The sequence below is a fragment of the Scyliorhinus canicula genome, chromosome 13 (assembly GCF_902713615.1).
Source record: "Scyliorhinus canicula chromosome 13, sScyCan1.1, whole genome shotgun sequence".
Taxonomy (NCBI): Eukaryota; Metazoa; Chordata; class Chondrichthyes; order Carcharhiniformes; family Scyliorhinidae; genus Scyliorhinus; species Scyliorhinus canicula.
In genome coordinates, this window is record NC_052158.1 from 56,669,889 (window position 1) to 56,685,080 (window position 15,192).

The 15,192-nt window shown below is 51.0% G+C and overlaps 1 protein-coding gene across 2 annotated transcripts in view; it reads left to right on the forward strand.

The window, feature by feature from the left end:
- Window positions 1-15,192, forward strand: part of LOC119975522 (ephrin type-B receptor 1) — a 657,403-nt gene that overhangs the window by 443,365 nt on the left and 198,846 nt on the right. For both annotated transcript variants that reach the window (XM_038815308.1, XM_038815309.1), the window contains exon 5: window positions 11,478-11,813. In XM_038815308.1, the coding sequence (XP_038671236.1) occupies window positions 11,478-11,813 (336 nt within the window). The remainder of the gene's footprint in view (window positions 1-11,477; window positions 11,814-15,192) is intronic.

The window sequence follows — 15,192 nt, forward strand, 5'->3', positions numbered from 1 at the left end:
GGTGGTTAGCATCAATGCTTCACAGCTCCAGGGTCCCAGGTTCGATTCCCGGCTGGGTCACTGTCTGTGTGGAGTCTGCACGTCCTCCCCGTGTGTGCGTGGGTTTCCTCCGGGTGCTCCGGTTTCCTCCCACAGTCCAAAGATGTGCGGGTTAGGTGGATTGGCCATGCTAAATTGCCCGTAGTGTAAGGTTAATGGGGGGATTGTTGGGTTACGGGTATACGGGTTACGTGGGGTTAAGTAGGGTGATCATTGCTCGGCACAACATCGAGGGCCGAAGGGCCTGTTCTGTGCTGTACTGTTCTATGTTCTATTAAGATTTTCACAAAATATAAACAACAAAACAATATTAACAAAACAACCATGGTAAAAACCCAAGAACAACACCCACCCAACTACAAAAGCAACTACAAAAACAAAAAAAAGCAAACAACAAAAAGGAAAGAGATAACACCCGCCACATCCAACAAACCCATGTACACAGTTCTCCCTCCCACCGAACCAAACCCCCCCACCAGGTTGCTGCTGCTGCCGGCCTATTTCCCTACCGTTCCGCCAGGAAGTACAGGAAAGGCTGCCACCGCCTAAAGAACCCCTGTACTGATCCCCTCAGGGCAAATTTCACCTTCTCCAATTTGATGAACACCGCCATATCATTGATCCAGGCCTCCACGCTTGGGGGCCTCGCATCCTTCCACTGAAGAAGAATCCTCCGCCGGGCTACTAGGGACGCAAAGGCCAGGACATAAGAACATAAGAACATAAGAACATAAGAACTAGGAGCAGGAGTAGGCCATCTGGCCCCTCGAGCCTGCTCCGCCATTCAATGAGATCATGGCTGATCTTTTGTGGACTCAGCTCCACTTTCCGGCCCGAACACCATAACCCTTAATCCCTTTATTCTTCAAAAAACTATCTATCTTTACCTTAAAAACATGTAATGAAGGAACCTCAACTGCTTCACTGGGCAAGGAATTCCATAGATTCACAACCCTTTGGGTGAAGAAGTTCCTCCTAAACTCAGTTCTAAATCTACTTCCCCTTATTTTGAGGCTATGCCCCCTAGTTCTGCTGTCACCCGCCAGTGGAAACAACCTGCCCGCATCTATCCTATCTATTCCCTTCATAATTTTAAATGTTTCTATAAGATCCCCCCTCATCCTTCTAAATTCCAACGAGTACAGTCCCAGTCTACTCAACCTCTCCTCATAATCCAACCCCTTCAGCTCTGGGATTAACCTAGTGAATCTCCTCTGCACACCCTCCAGCGCCAGTACGTCCTTTCTCAAGTAAGGAGACCAAAACTGAACACAATACTCCAGGTGTGGCCGCACTAACACCTTATACAATTGCAACATAACCTCCCTAGTCTTAAACTCCATCCCTCTAGCAATGAAGGACAAAATTCCATTTGCCTTCTTAATCACCTGTTGCACTTGTAAACCAACCTTCTGTGACTCATGCACTAGCACACCCAAGTCTCTCTGAACAGCGGCATGCTTTAATATTTTATCGTTTAAATAATAATCCCGTTTGCTGTTATTCCTACCAAAATGGATAACCTCACATTTGTCAACATTGTATTCCATCTGCCAGACCCGAGCCCATTCACTTAACCTATCCAAATCCCTCTGCAGACTTCCAGTATCCTCTGCACTTTTCGCTTTACCACTCATCTTAGTGTCATCTGCAAACTTGGACACATTGCCCTTGGTCCCCAACTCCAAATCATCAATGTAAATTGTGAACAATTGTGGGCCCAACACGGATCCCTGAGGGACACCACTAGCTACTGATTGCCAACCAGAGAAACACCCATTTATCCCAACTCTTTGCTTTCTATTAATTAACCAATCCTCTATCCATGCTACTACTTTACCCTTAATGCCATGCATCTTTATCTTATGCAGCAACCTTTTGTGTGGCACCTTGTCAAAGGCTTTCTGGAAATCCAGATATACCACATCCATCGGCTCCCCGTTATCTACTTCACTGGTAATGTCCTCAAAAAATTCCACTAAATTAGTTAGGCACGACCTGCCTTTTACGAACCCATGCTGCGTCTGCCCAATGGGACAATTTCTATCCAGATGCCTTGCAATTTCTTCCTTGATGATAGATTCCAGCATCTTCCCTATTACCGAAGTTAAACTCACTGGCCTATAATTTCCTGCTTTCTGCCTACCTCCTTTTTTAAACAGTGGCGTCACGTTTGCTAATTTCCAATCCACCGGGACCACCCCAGAGTCTAGTGAATTTCGGTAAATTATCACCAGTGCATCTGCAATTTCCCTAGCCATCTCTTTTAGCACTCTGGGATGCATTCCATCAGGGCCAGGAGACTTGTCTACCTTTAGCCCCATTAGCTTGCCCATCACTCCCTCCTTAGTGATAACAATCGTCTCAAGGTCCTCACCTGTCATAGCCTCATTTCTATCAGTCACTGGCATGTTATTTGTGTCTTCCACTGTGAAGACCGACCCAAAAAACCTGTTCAGTTCCTCAGCCATTTCCTCATTTCCCATTATTAAAACTCCCTTCTCATCCTCTAAAGGACCAATATTTACCTTAGCCACTCTTTTTTGTCTTATATATTTGTAAAAACTTTTACTGTCTGTTTTTATATTCTGAGCAAGTTTACTCTCATACTCTATTTTACTCTTCTTTATAGCTTTTTTAGTAGCTTTCTGTTGCCCCCTAAAGATTTCCCAGTCCTCTAATCTCCCAGCAATCTTTGCCACTTTATATGCTTTTTCCTTCAATTTGATACTCTCCCTTATTTCCTTAGATATCCACGGTCGATTTTCCCTCTTTCTTCCGTCCTTCCTTTTTGTTGGTATAAACCTTTGCTGAGCACTGTGAAAAATCGCTTGGAAGGTTCTCCACTGTTCCTCAACTGTTCCACCATAAAGACTTAGCTCCCAGTCTACCTTAGCTAGTTCTTCTCTCATCCCCTTGTAATCTCCTTTGTTTAAACACAAAACACTAGTATTTGATTTTACTTTCTCACCCTCCATCTGTATTTTAAATTCCACCATATTGTGATCGCTCCTTCCGAGAGGATCCCTAACTATGAGATCATGAATCAATCCTGTCTCATTACACAGGACAAGATCTAGGACCGCTTGTTCCCTCGTAGGTTCCATTACATACAGTTCTAGGAAACTATCGCGGATACATTCTATAAACTCCTCCTCACGGTTGCCTTGACCGACCTGGTTAAACCAATCAACATGTAGATTAAAATCCCCCATGATAACTGCTGTACCATTTCTACATGCATCAGTTATTTCTTTGTTTATTGCCTGCCCCACCATCTCGTTACTATTTGGTGGCCGATAGACTACTCCTATCAGTGACTTTTTCGCCTTACTATTCCTGATTTCCACCCAAATGGATTCAACCTTATCCTCCATAGCACCGATGTCATCCCTTACTATTGCCCGGATGTCATCCTTAAATAACAGAGCAACACCACCTCCCTTACCATCCACTCTGTCCTTCCGAATAGTTTGATACCCTCGGATATTTAACTCCCAGTCGTGACCATCCTTTAACCATGTTTCCGTAATGGCCACTAAATCATAGTCCTTCACGATGATTTGTGCCACCAACTCATTTACTTTATTCCGAATACTACGAGCATTCAGGTAAAGTACACTTATGTTGGTTTTTTTACCTCTGTTTTGAATCTTAACATCTCCAGTTTTATTCCTTTTGTTATTACTGGGCCTATTCACTGTGCTCCCCTCAGTCACTGTACCTTGTACTGTCGCCCTTATGGATTTCTGACTATGTCTTCTCTGCCTTGCACTTTTCCCCTTACTTCCTTTTGTTTCTGTCCCTGTTTTACTACCTTCCAACTTCCAGCATTGGTTCCCATCCCCCTGCCACATTAGTTTAAACCCTCCCCAACAGCTCTAGAAAACACCCCCCCTAGGACATCGGTTCCAGTCCTGCCCAAGTGCAGACCGTCCGGTTTGTACTGGTCCCACCTCCCCCAGAACCGGTCCCAATGCCCCAGGAATTTGAATCCCTCCCTCTTGCACCATCTCTCGAGCCACGCATTCATCCTATCTATCCTGACATTCCTACTCTGACTAGCTCGTGGCACTGGTAGCAATCCTGAGATTATTACCTTTGAGGTCCTACTTTTTAGTTTAACTCCTAACTCCCTGAATTCCGCTTGTAGGACCTCATCCCGTTTTTTACCTATATCGTTGGTGCCTATGTGCACCACGACAGCTGGCTGTTCACCCTCCCCCCTAGAATGTCCTGCAGCCGCTCCGAGACATCCTTGACCCTTGCACCAGGGAGGCAACATACCATCCTGGAGTCTCGATTGCGTCCACAGAACCGCCTGTCTATTCCCCTTACGATCGAGTCCCCTATCACTATAGCCCTGCCATTTTTCTTCCTGCCCTGCTGTGCAGCAGAGCCAGCCACGGTGCCATGAACCTGGCTGCTGCTGGGTCATCGGCCTCTTTCACCTCCTGCACTCCCGGCTCCACCCCAACCCCAAAAATCGCGAGTCCCCAGCCTGGCTTGACCCTGGATCCCACCACCCTCGACACCGTCCTTGCTACCCCCTTCCAAAACTCCCCCAGCGCTGGGCACGCCCAAAACATATGGGCGTGGTTCGCTGGGCTCCCCGAGCACCTAGCACACCTCTCTTCCACCCTGAAAAACCTACTCATCCTCGTCCCAGTCATGTGGGCCCTATGCAGCACCTTGAACTGTATGAGGCTAAGCCTCGCACAGGAAGAGGAGGAATTCACTCTCTCCAGGGCATCTGCCCACGTCCCCTCCTCAATCTCCTCACCCAGCTCCTCTTCCCATTTACCCTTCAGTTCCTCCACCGAGGCCTCGTCTACCTCCTGCATTACCCGGTATATGTCCGAAATCCTCCCTCCTCCAACCCACATCCCCGAGAGCACCCTGCCCAGTACCCCACGTGGGGGCAACAAGGGGAACCCCTCCACCTGCCGCCTGGCAAACGCCCTAACCTGCATGTATGAAACATGTTCCCCGGGGGGAGCCCAAACTTCCCCTCTAACTCCCCCAAGCTCGCGAACCTCCCCTCCACAAACAGGTCCCTCAACCTCCTAACCCCTATCCTGTGCCAGCCCAGAAATCCGCCATCAATGTTCCCTGGAACAAACCGATGATTCCCCTGTATCGGGGCCTCCATCGAGCCCCCACTTCTCCCCTATGCCGTCTCCATTGCCCCCAAATTTTGAGGGTAGCCGCCACCACCGGGCTCGTAGTATACCTCGTTGGAGGGAGCGGCAACGGCGCCGTTACCAGCGCCTCCAGGCTCGTGCCCACACAGGACGCCACCTCCATCCTATTCCATGCTGCCCCTTCCCCGTCCATTACCCACTTACGCACCATCGCTGCATTGGCAGCCCAATAGTACCCACATAGGTTGGGCGGCGCCACCCCCCCACTATCCCTGCCCCGTTCCTAGAACACTCTTCTCACCCTCGGAGTCCCATGTGCCCACACAAATCCCGTATTACTCCTGTTGACCCTCCTAAAAAAGGCCTTCGGGATAAGGATAGGGAGGCACTGGAACAGGAACAAAATCCTCGGTAGCACCGTCATCTTAACGGACTGCACCCTCCCCGTCAGTGACAGCGGTAACATATCCCACCTTTTAAATTCCTCCTCCATCTGCTCCACCAACCTTGTGAGGTTGAGCTTGTGCAGGGCCCCCCAGCTCCCAGCCACCTGGACTCCTAGGTATCTGAAGCTCTTCCCTGCCTGCTTCAGTGGGAGCCTACCAATCCCCTCCTCCTGATCCCCCGGGTGCACCATGAACAACTCGCTCTTGCCCAGGTTCAGCTTAAACCCAGAGAAGCCCCCAAATTCACTAAGAATCCTCATCACCTCCGGCATCCCCCCCACTGGGTCCGCCACATACAGCAACAGGTCATCCGCATAAAGCGACACTCGATGCTCCTCCCCACCCTGCACCAGGCCTCTCCAGTTCCCTGACTCCCTCAATGCCATGGCCAGGGGCTCAATTGCCAACGCAAAGAGCAAGGGGGACACCCTTGTCTCGTCCCCCGGTACAACCGAAAGTACTCCGACCTCCTCCTATTCGTGGCTACACTCGCCATCGGGGCCTCATAGAGCAACCTCACCCAACGGACAAACCCCTCCCCAAACCCAAACCTTTCCAACACCTCCCACAGATACCCCCACTCAACCCTATCAAAGGCCTTCTCCACATCTAATGCCACCACTATCTCCACCTCCCCTTCCACAGCCGGCATCATAATAACATTGAGGAGCCTTCGTACGTTTGTATTCAACTGCCTTCCCTTCACAAACCCAGTCTGGTCCTCTTGAATGATCCCCGGCGCACAATCCTCTATTCTTGTGGCTAAGTTCTTTGCCAGCAGCTTGGCGTCTACATTTAGCAGCGAGATCGGCCTATATGACCCACACTGCAGAGGGTCCTTGTTCCGCTTCAGGATCAAGGAAATCAGTGCCCGTGACATAGTTGGGGGCAATGCCCCCCCCTACCTTGCCTCGTTAAAGGTCCGGACCAACAGGGGGCCCAACAGGTCCGCATACCTTTTATAAAATTCGGCCGGAAACCCATCCGGCCCCGGCGCCTTCCCCGACTGCATGCTCCCTATCCCTTTAACCACCTCCTCCAGCTCAATCGGTGCCCCCAGTCCCTCCACCAGCCCCTCCTTCACCCTCGGAAACTGCAGCTTGTCCAAGAAGCGCCCCATTCCACCCCTCTCCTCTGGGGGTTCAGACCGGTACAGTTCCCCATAAAAGTCCCTAAAGACCCCATTAACATCTACCCCCCTCCGCACCACCTTCCCAGCTCTATCCGTCACTCCCCCAATCTCCCTGGCCGTATCCCGCTTTCGGAGCTGGTGTGCCAGCATCCTGCTCGCCTTCTCCCCATATTCATACACCGCCCCCTGTGCTTTCCTCCACTGAGTTTCCGCCTTTCTTGTTGTCAATAGGTCGAACCTGGCCTGAAGGCTAAGCCTCTCCCCCAGCAATCCCTCCTCCGGAGCCTCCGCATATCTCCTATCCACCCTCACCATCTCCCCTATCAGTCTCTCCCTCTCCCTCTGCTCCCCCCTCTCCCTATGGGTTCGGATGGAAATAAACTCCCCTCTAATCACCGCCTTCGATGCCTCCCAGACCGTCCCCACTCGGACCTCCCCGTTATCGTTGACCTCAAGGTACCTCTCAATACACCCCCGAACCCTCCCGGCCACCTCCTCATCTGCCAGCAGCCCCACCTCCAAGCGCCAGAGCGGACGTTGGTCCCTCTCCTCCCCCAGCCCGAGGTCCACCCAGTGCGGGGCATGATCCGAAATGGCAATGGCAGAGTATTCAACATCCTCCACCCTCGAAACCAGCCCCCTACTCAGGACAAAAAAAATCAATCCTCGAAAAGGCCTTATGCATGTGGGAGAAAAACGAGTACTCCCGAGCCCTTGGCCTCGCAAACCTCCAGGGATCCACCCCTCCCATCTGATCCATAAACCCCTCAACACCTTAGCCGCCGCTGGCCTCCTACCCGTCCGGGACTTGCATCGATCCAATGGGGGAATCCAGCACCGTGTTGAAGTCCCCCTGCATGATCAGGCCCCCCACCTCCAGGTTCGGAATGCGGCCCAACATGCGCCGCATAAACCCAGCATCGTCCCAATTTGGGGCGTAAACATTCACCAACACCACCCGCTCCCCCTGCAGCTTACCACTCACCATCACATACCTCCCGCCACTGTCATCCACCACATTTAACGCCTCAAACGACACCCTCTTTCCCACCCGGATCGCCACCCCCCGATTCTTCTCATCCAGCCCTGAATGAAAAACTTGGCCCACCCATCCCTTCCTCAGCCGAACCTGGTCCGCCACTTTCAGGTTTGTCTCTTGGAGCATGGCCACATCCGCCTTCAGCCCCTTCAAGTGCGCAAACACCCGGGCCCGTTTGACCGGCTCATTCAGCCCCCTCACATTCCAGGTTATCAGCCGGATCAGAGGGCTCCCTGCCCCCCTCCGCTGCCGATTAGCCATAACCCATCCCCTGCCCACCACTGGCCAGCGTCCCCCGCTCAGCCAGTTCCCCACGGCGGCAACCCCACCCCTCCCAGCACCCCCTGCATCCTCCAGCTCCTTCCTGGCCATTTCAGCAGCAACCCGGTGCCCCCCCCCCCCCACAAGGCTAGGACCCCTCCTAGCCACGCCCCTCCCTTCATAGCACTCCCGTGAGCCAGCTAACTTCTGCTGACCCCGGCGACTCCCGCCATACCTCAGACTCTTCCCCACGTGGGACTACTCCTCCTCCTTCGTGCTCATCAGCAGGCCCCCCCCCCCCCCCCCCCCCCCCCGCTCTTGCGCGGGAAAATAACAGCCAGCAACGAGAAAAGCCCGCGCTTTCGCCCTACCCAACCCCGCCACCTCTAGGGCAACTCCCATTGCCAGTTCCCACCACCAGCTCCCCGCACTCCCAGTTTACCTCCCTGCCCGAACCCATACAAAAAGACATAACGACATCGCCCCACCCACCCTAAAGCCAACCCACATCTTGCATTAAACAGAGAACCCCCCCCCAGAGCAAAAATCAAACACAATTACATTATCATACAAAATCCCCTATCTTGGACCCTCAGTTTGAGTCCAGTTTCTCGGCCTGCACAAAGGCCTACGCCTCCTCCGGGGACTCAAAATAATGGTGCCGCCGGTCCTTGTAGGTGACCCACAGATTCGCCGGCTGCAACATGCCAAACTTCACGCTCCGTCTGTGGAGCACCGCCTTCGTCCGGTTGAACCCGGCCCTCCGCTTAGCCACCTCCGCACTCCAGTCCTGGAAGATCCGCACCTCCGTGTTCTCCCACTTGCTGCTCCGCTCCTTCTTGGCCCACCGGAGCACGCACTCACGAACAACGAACCGGTGAAACCGCACCGACACCGCCCGTGGCGGCTCATTCTGCTTGGGCCTCCTAGCCAGAATTCTGTGGGTCCCCTGCAACTCCAGGGGCCTCTGGAAGGACCCAGATCCCATCAACGAGTTCAGCATAACGGCCGCATAGGCCGCCAGGTCCGACCCCTCCAGCCCCTCCGTGAGGCCCAGGATCCGCAAATTCTTCTGCCTCGACCGGTTGTCCAGCTCCTCGAACCGCTCTTGCCACCTTTTATGGAGCGCCTCGTGCATCTCCACCTTCCCCACGATGGCCACGGCCTCATCCTCCCTTTCGGAGGCCTGCTGCTGCAGCTCCCGGATTGCGACCCTCTGGGCTGTCTGAGTCTCCATCAGCTCTCTGGTGGTAGCCTTCAGCGACTCCAGCAGCTCCACCTTAAGCTCCTGGAAGCAGCGCAGAAGAGTCGCCTGCTGCTCCTGCGCCCACTGCCTCAGCCTGTCACGATTCTCTTAAGGTTAACGTGCAGGTTCAGTCGGCAGTTAGGAAGGCAAATGCAATGTTAGCATTCATGTCAAGAAGGCTACAATACAAGAGCAGGGATGTACTTCTGAGGCTGTATAAGGCTCTGGTCAGAGCTCATTTGGAGTATTGTGAGCAGTTTTGGGCCCTGTACCTAAGGAAGGATGCACTGGCTAAGGGGGGATCTTATTGAAAGTTGCAGGATACTGCGAGGCCTTGAAATGAAAATGAAATGAAAATCGCTTACTGTCACGAGTAGGCTTCAATGAAGTTACTGTGAAAAGCCCCTAGTCGCCACATTCCAGCTCCTGTCCGGGGAAGCTGGTACGGATAGAATGGATGTGGAGAGAATGTTCCCACTTGTAGGAAAAATTTGAAGCAGAGGACACAATCTCAGACTAAAGGGGCGACCCTTGCAATAGAGATGAGGAGGAGTGAATCTGTGGGACTCTTTGCCGCAGAAGGCTGTGGAGGACAAATCACTGAGTGCCTTTCAGACAAAGATAGATAGGTTCTGGATTAATAAGGGGATCAGGGGTTATGGGAGAAGACAGGAGAATGGGAATAAGAAAAATATCAGCCATGATTGAATGACGGAGCAGACACGATGGGCCGAGTGGCCTAATTCTGCTCCTGTGCCTTATGGTCTTATGACAACATCCTGCAGCTATTACTGATCAGAAACGGAACTGGACCAGCCGCATAGGTTCTGTGGTTATAAAAGTAGTTCAGAGGTTGTGTCATCTATGGTGGGTAACTCACCTGATTCCTCATAGCCTGCCCAACATCTATGAGGCACTAGTCAGAAATGTGATGGAATACTCTGCACTTGCCTGGGTAAGTGCAGCTCCAACAACTCTTGATCCAACAGCCCACTTGATTCACTTCCACATTCACTCCCTCCACCACCGACGCTCAGTCGCAGCAGTGTGTATCGTCTACACGATGCACTGCAACAACTCAGTAAGGCTCTTCCTCCAGCAACTTCCAAACTCACAATCACCAAGAACAACATGGGCAGCAGTTGGATGGGAGCTACAAGTTCCTCTCCAACCAACACACCATTTTGATTTGGAACTATATCACCATTTCTGAGGAAAACACATCTTACATTACATAATTCACACTCTGTTACAGAGGAATATCTGAGAGAATAATACAAATTATTCCATTGAGAACTAACCCTCTATGGGTGGAAATTTGTCAAACAGACAGGGATAGGGAGTCAGAAGAATTCACCCACCCTATTATTGTGTCGAGCAGGCAGACATGAGCTGGGGGTGGACCCGCCACCTCCTGAGCCAGGCCCAAAGCGGAACAGTGGCAGGCTGATGGTGAGGCCACCAGGCAGGAAGCCCAACGTTTCTGGGACTTCAGGCCGGTTGTAGTCATAGGATCATAGAATTATAGAATTTACAGCGCAGAAGGAGGCCATTCAGCCCATCGAGTCTGCATTGGCCCTTGGAAAAACACCTTACTTAAGCCCATGCCTCCACCCTATCTCCGTAACCCTGTAACCCAACCTAACGTTTTGGCCACTAAGGGGCAATTTAGCATAGCCGATCCACCTAACCTGCGCATCTTTGGACAATCCTCACTCCTCCTGTTCTTCCTTGTCCCTTCATATCTCTCATCCCCCACTCCAAATCCCCCTCGCAATCCACTTCACTCATGTAACACAACACATAGACATGAAAAACTAACTCTTCAAAGGAACATCAGGGGGGAAACTCTCTGCCGCTGATAGTGGAATTCTCCATGAGGCGGAGAACACTGTGGTGGGGGAGAAAGAGGTTTGCACTGCTCCGGTCTCCCGCTGGCAGCTGCATCGAGGTTCACACCCCGCGCCAGCGGGAGGATGGAAATGGGTCAAAATTGATGAATGCACATTGATGGGAACTTGTGGTCGGTACTGTATAGTGAGGTTACATTGTGTTAAACTGTTGATGCAAAATCAGAAGAGCAAATAATTGGTGTTTGGACAACAGAAATCTCACAGCAAAACAAATTGACTCATAGTGATTGACCAAAAAGTCTGTTTTCTGTCTGTAGGTGTTCCATCAGGCCCACGCAATGTAATATCCAGTGTGAACGAGACTTCCATCATTCTTGAATGGAATCCACCACGTGACGTTGGCGGCCGTGACGATGTCATGTACAACATTGTTTGCAAGAAGTGCCGCAACAATCGTAAAATGTGCAGCCGGTGTGATGAGAATGTGGAATTTGTGCCCAGGCAGTTTGGCCTGACAGAAACCCGAGTGTTCATCAGCAGCCTATGGGCTCACACTCCTTACACATTCGAGATTCAGGCCGTCAATGGAGTTTCCGGCAAGAGTACGTACTCACCGCAGCACGTGTCTGTCAACGTGACCACCAACCAAGCTGGTAAGTGATTGTGAGACACCCGCTGCATCACCTTATGTGCATCCCACCACCATCCTCACTAATCCCTCTTCATCATTCCCCAGTTTCTCTCAATTCTCTCTCCTACATGCCTCGAAGCGCTCCTCTTCACACCGAAGGTTACTTAAGTGTAACCACTCCTGCAGCCTGTGAAGCACATCACACAACAATCTTCTGTTTCCTCTGAACTATTACGGATGGAAAGTGACTGTACTTTACCAATTAGATTCATAAGCTGAACTTTTGAATTGTCTGATTACTCTGAATGTGGGTGAAATTCAACTTGGTGGGAGTGTGGAGGTCATACCCCCATTTTTAACACACACACCCATGCGCACACACACACCCATGCGCACACACACACTCATGCGCACACGCACAGACCCATACACACACACCCATGCACACACATGCACCCATGCACACACACGCACCCATGCACACACACACCCATACACACACACCCATGCGCGCACACACACTCATGCGCACGCACACACACCCATGTGCACACACACACCCATGCACACACACATGCACCCATATACACACACACACCCCCATACACACACACGCACCCATACACAGACACGCACCCACACACACACACATGCACCCATACACAAGTATGCACCCACACACGCACACATACACATACACATGTACCCACACACGCACCCATACACACACGCATACACCCACACCACAATACACACACATACACCCATATGTGCACACACAGCCATACACATACGCATACCCATACATACATACACCCATCATCAATCTTTGTAACCTGATCCAATCTCTCTGCTTCTCCAATTCTGATCCCTTTAAAATCCACAGTTTTCTTCATCCCCTGTCTTGGGCTGCTGGGTTCTAAGCTGTGTTCCTCCCTCCTGAAACCTCGTCACCTTTCTCTCTGTCTTCTTTCACCTTTAAGTCATTCCTCAAGACCAACCAAGATTTTCATCAGTTGCTCTAATATCCCCTTTCGTGGCTTGGTGTTAGATTTTGTTTGAGAATGCTGCTGTGAAGCACCTTGAGGCATTCTGCTGTAGTAATGGTGGTTCTATATGGGCAAGTTTTATTTGAACTGGAAGGAAAGAAAATAACAGAAGAAAAAAAACTTGCTGAGATTACCATATCCCTTAGGATCTCTCCGAAGAGGTTTCAATGTATTAGAAGTGCTGTTTAAATGGAAGAAAGGGGATCATTGTGTTTAGTACTTTATTTCAAGCTCTTGTGTTTTCATTTCTGGAAATTCTATTTATTTTCAATAATATCCTGCAGGGTGAGATGATAGGTGTAATTTGCTGCTCATCCCATGTCCCAAATAAATCGCATCTTGCCCTGAAACCAATTCAGTGTATCAACCAATCCAATTTAGTGTTCAACTAACCAAAGAGTTTAATGATTGTGTGTGGAGAGAGATGGATTTTTATCAATATGACTGTTATTGTGAAAGGAGAGTTTGTTGCCTTGATGAGTCGGCTTCCTAGTTTCTGACTTTGCCTGATATATAATTTTTCAGGCAAGGAGCAGGTAGGTGAGAGAATTGGAAATTGGGTTCAGTGTTCTCAGCACAGTTACTTGGTCCCACATGGCCAATGATTGTCCAGCTGAGAGTGTTGTTAAGAAACAAAATGTTTATATCAACACTGCTTCTCTGACTTAGCAAGGCTCAAGATTTGTGTGCTGCGGAATAGGCAATCGGACGTTCAGTGAGAATCAAGTGGTAATTTGGAACCAGTTACACCTGATTTTGTGCAACTCTGACATTCACACTGTGCTGCTGTCAGGACCTTAAGTGGTCATGAAGGACCCATGTTGGCACAGGTCCTTAGTGTGGTAAACAACACTGGTCACACACTACATGTATTATGGTACTGCCCCTGTACTACAGTTAACACAGTAAATCCCAGCCTGCTGGCTCCTCCCAGCAGGCGCTGTATAAAAGTGTGTGCTCTCCTGTGCTGCTTCTATTCTGGTTCCAGCTGCAGGAGGCGCAATATCTAGTGCAATAAGGCCTCAATAGTTTCACCATTTTCGTCTCGTGGTCATTGAGGGTACATCAATTTATTGCACTAGATTTTTAGAGATGAACGGCTTAATCAAACCTGATCACCTGGAGGTGAACCCTCACGCAGCTGACACCACAGCCACCTTCGAGCACTGGCTAGCCTGCTTTAAAGGATACCTCGGAGCATCCGCAGAAGCCCTCTCAGACCCGCAGAAGCTCCAGTTCCTCTACTCACGGGTGAGCCCACAGGTTTTCCCCCTCATTCGGGACGTGCCCACCTACACAGAAGCAATGGCGCTACTAAAAGGACAGTACATCAAGACTGTGAATCAGGTGTTCGCCAGGCACCTCCTGGCCACAAGACAGCAACTCTTGGGGGAGTCTCAGGATGATTTCTTGCATGCCCTGCGGATACTTAGTAGGAGCTGTAATTGTCAGGCAGTGTCAGCAGTCCAACACACAAAACTGCTGATCAGAGACGCCCATGTCATGGGCATTAAGTCTAATTACGTTCAGACTCTATGTCCTCTCCCATCTCTGTGCTGCCCTGTTACTAGGTCTCGATTTTCAGTGCCACCTCCAAAGCCTTCCTCTGAAGTTCGGCGGACCCCTGCCCCCCTCACCGTCTGTGGCCTCACGACCCTTAAGGTCGATCCGCCCTCACTTTTCGCAAACCACACCCCGGACTATAAGCCCATTGCCACAAGGAGCAGATGGTACAATGCCCAGGACAGGACGTTTATCAGGTCGGAAGTCCAACGGCTTCTGCGGGAGGGTGTCATTGAGGCCAATAACAGCTCCTGGAGAGCTCAAATGGCGGTAGTTAAGACTGGGGAGAAACACTGGATAGTCATCGACTACAGTCAGACCATCAACCAGTACACGCAGCTCGATGCGTACCCCCTCCACGCATATCTGACGTGGTCAATCAGATTGCGCAGTATCGAGTCTTCTCCACAGTTGACTTAAAGTCCGCCTACCACCAGCTCCCCATCCGCCCGGAGGACCGCCAATACACTGCATTCAAAGCAGATGGCTGCCTCTATCACTTCCTTAGAGTTCCCTTCGGCGTCGCCAATGGGGGTCTCAGTCTTCCAGCGAGAGATGGACCGAATGGTTGACCAATATGGGCTCCCGAACCGAGATAATGTCACCATCTGCGGCCACGACCAGCAGGACCACGACGCGAATTTCCAGAAGTTCCTCCATACCGCCAAACTCCTTAACCTCACCTACAATAAGGAGAAATGTGTGTTCCGCACCACCCGCTTAGCCATTCTTGGCTACGTTATGGAAAATGGAGTCCTAGGGCCCGAACCCGACCGCATGCGCCCCTCC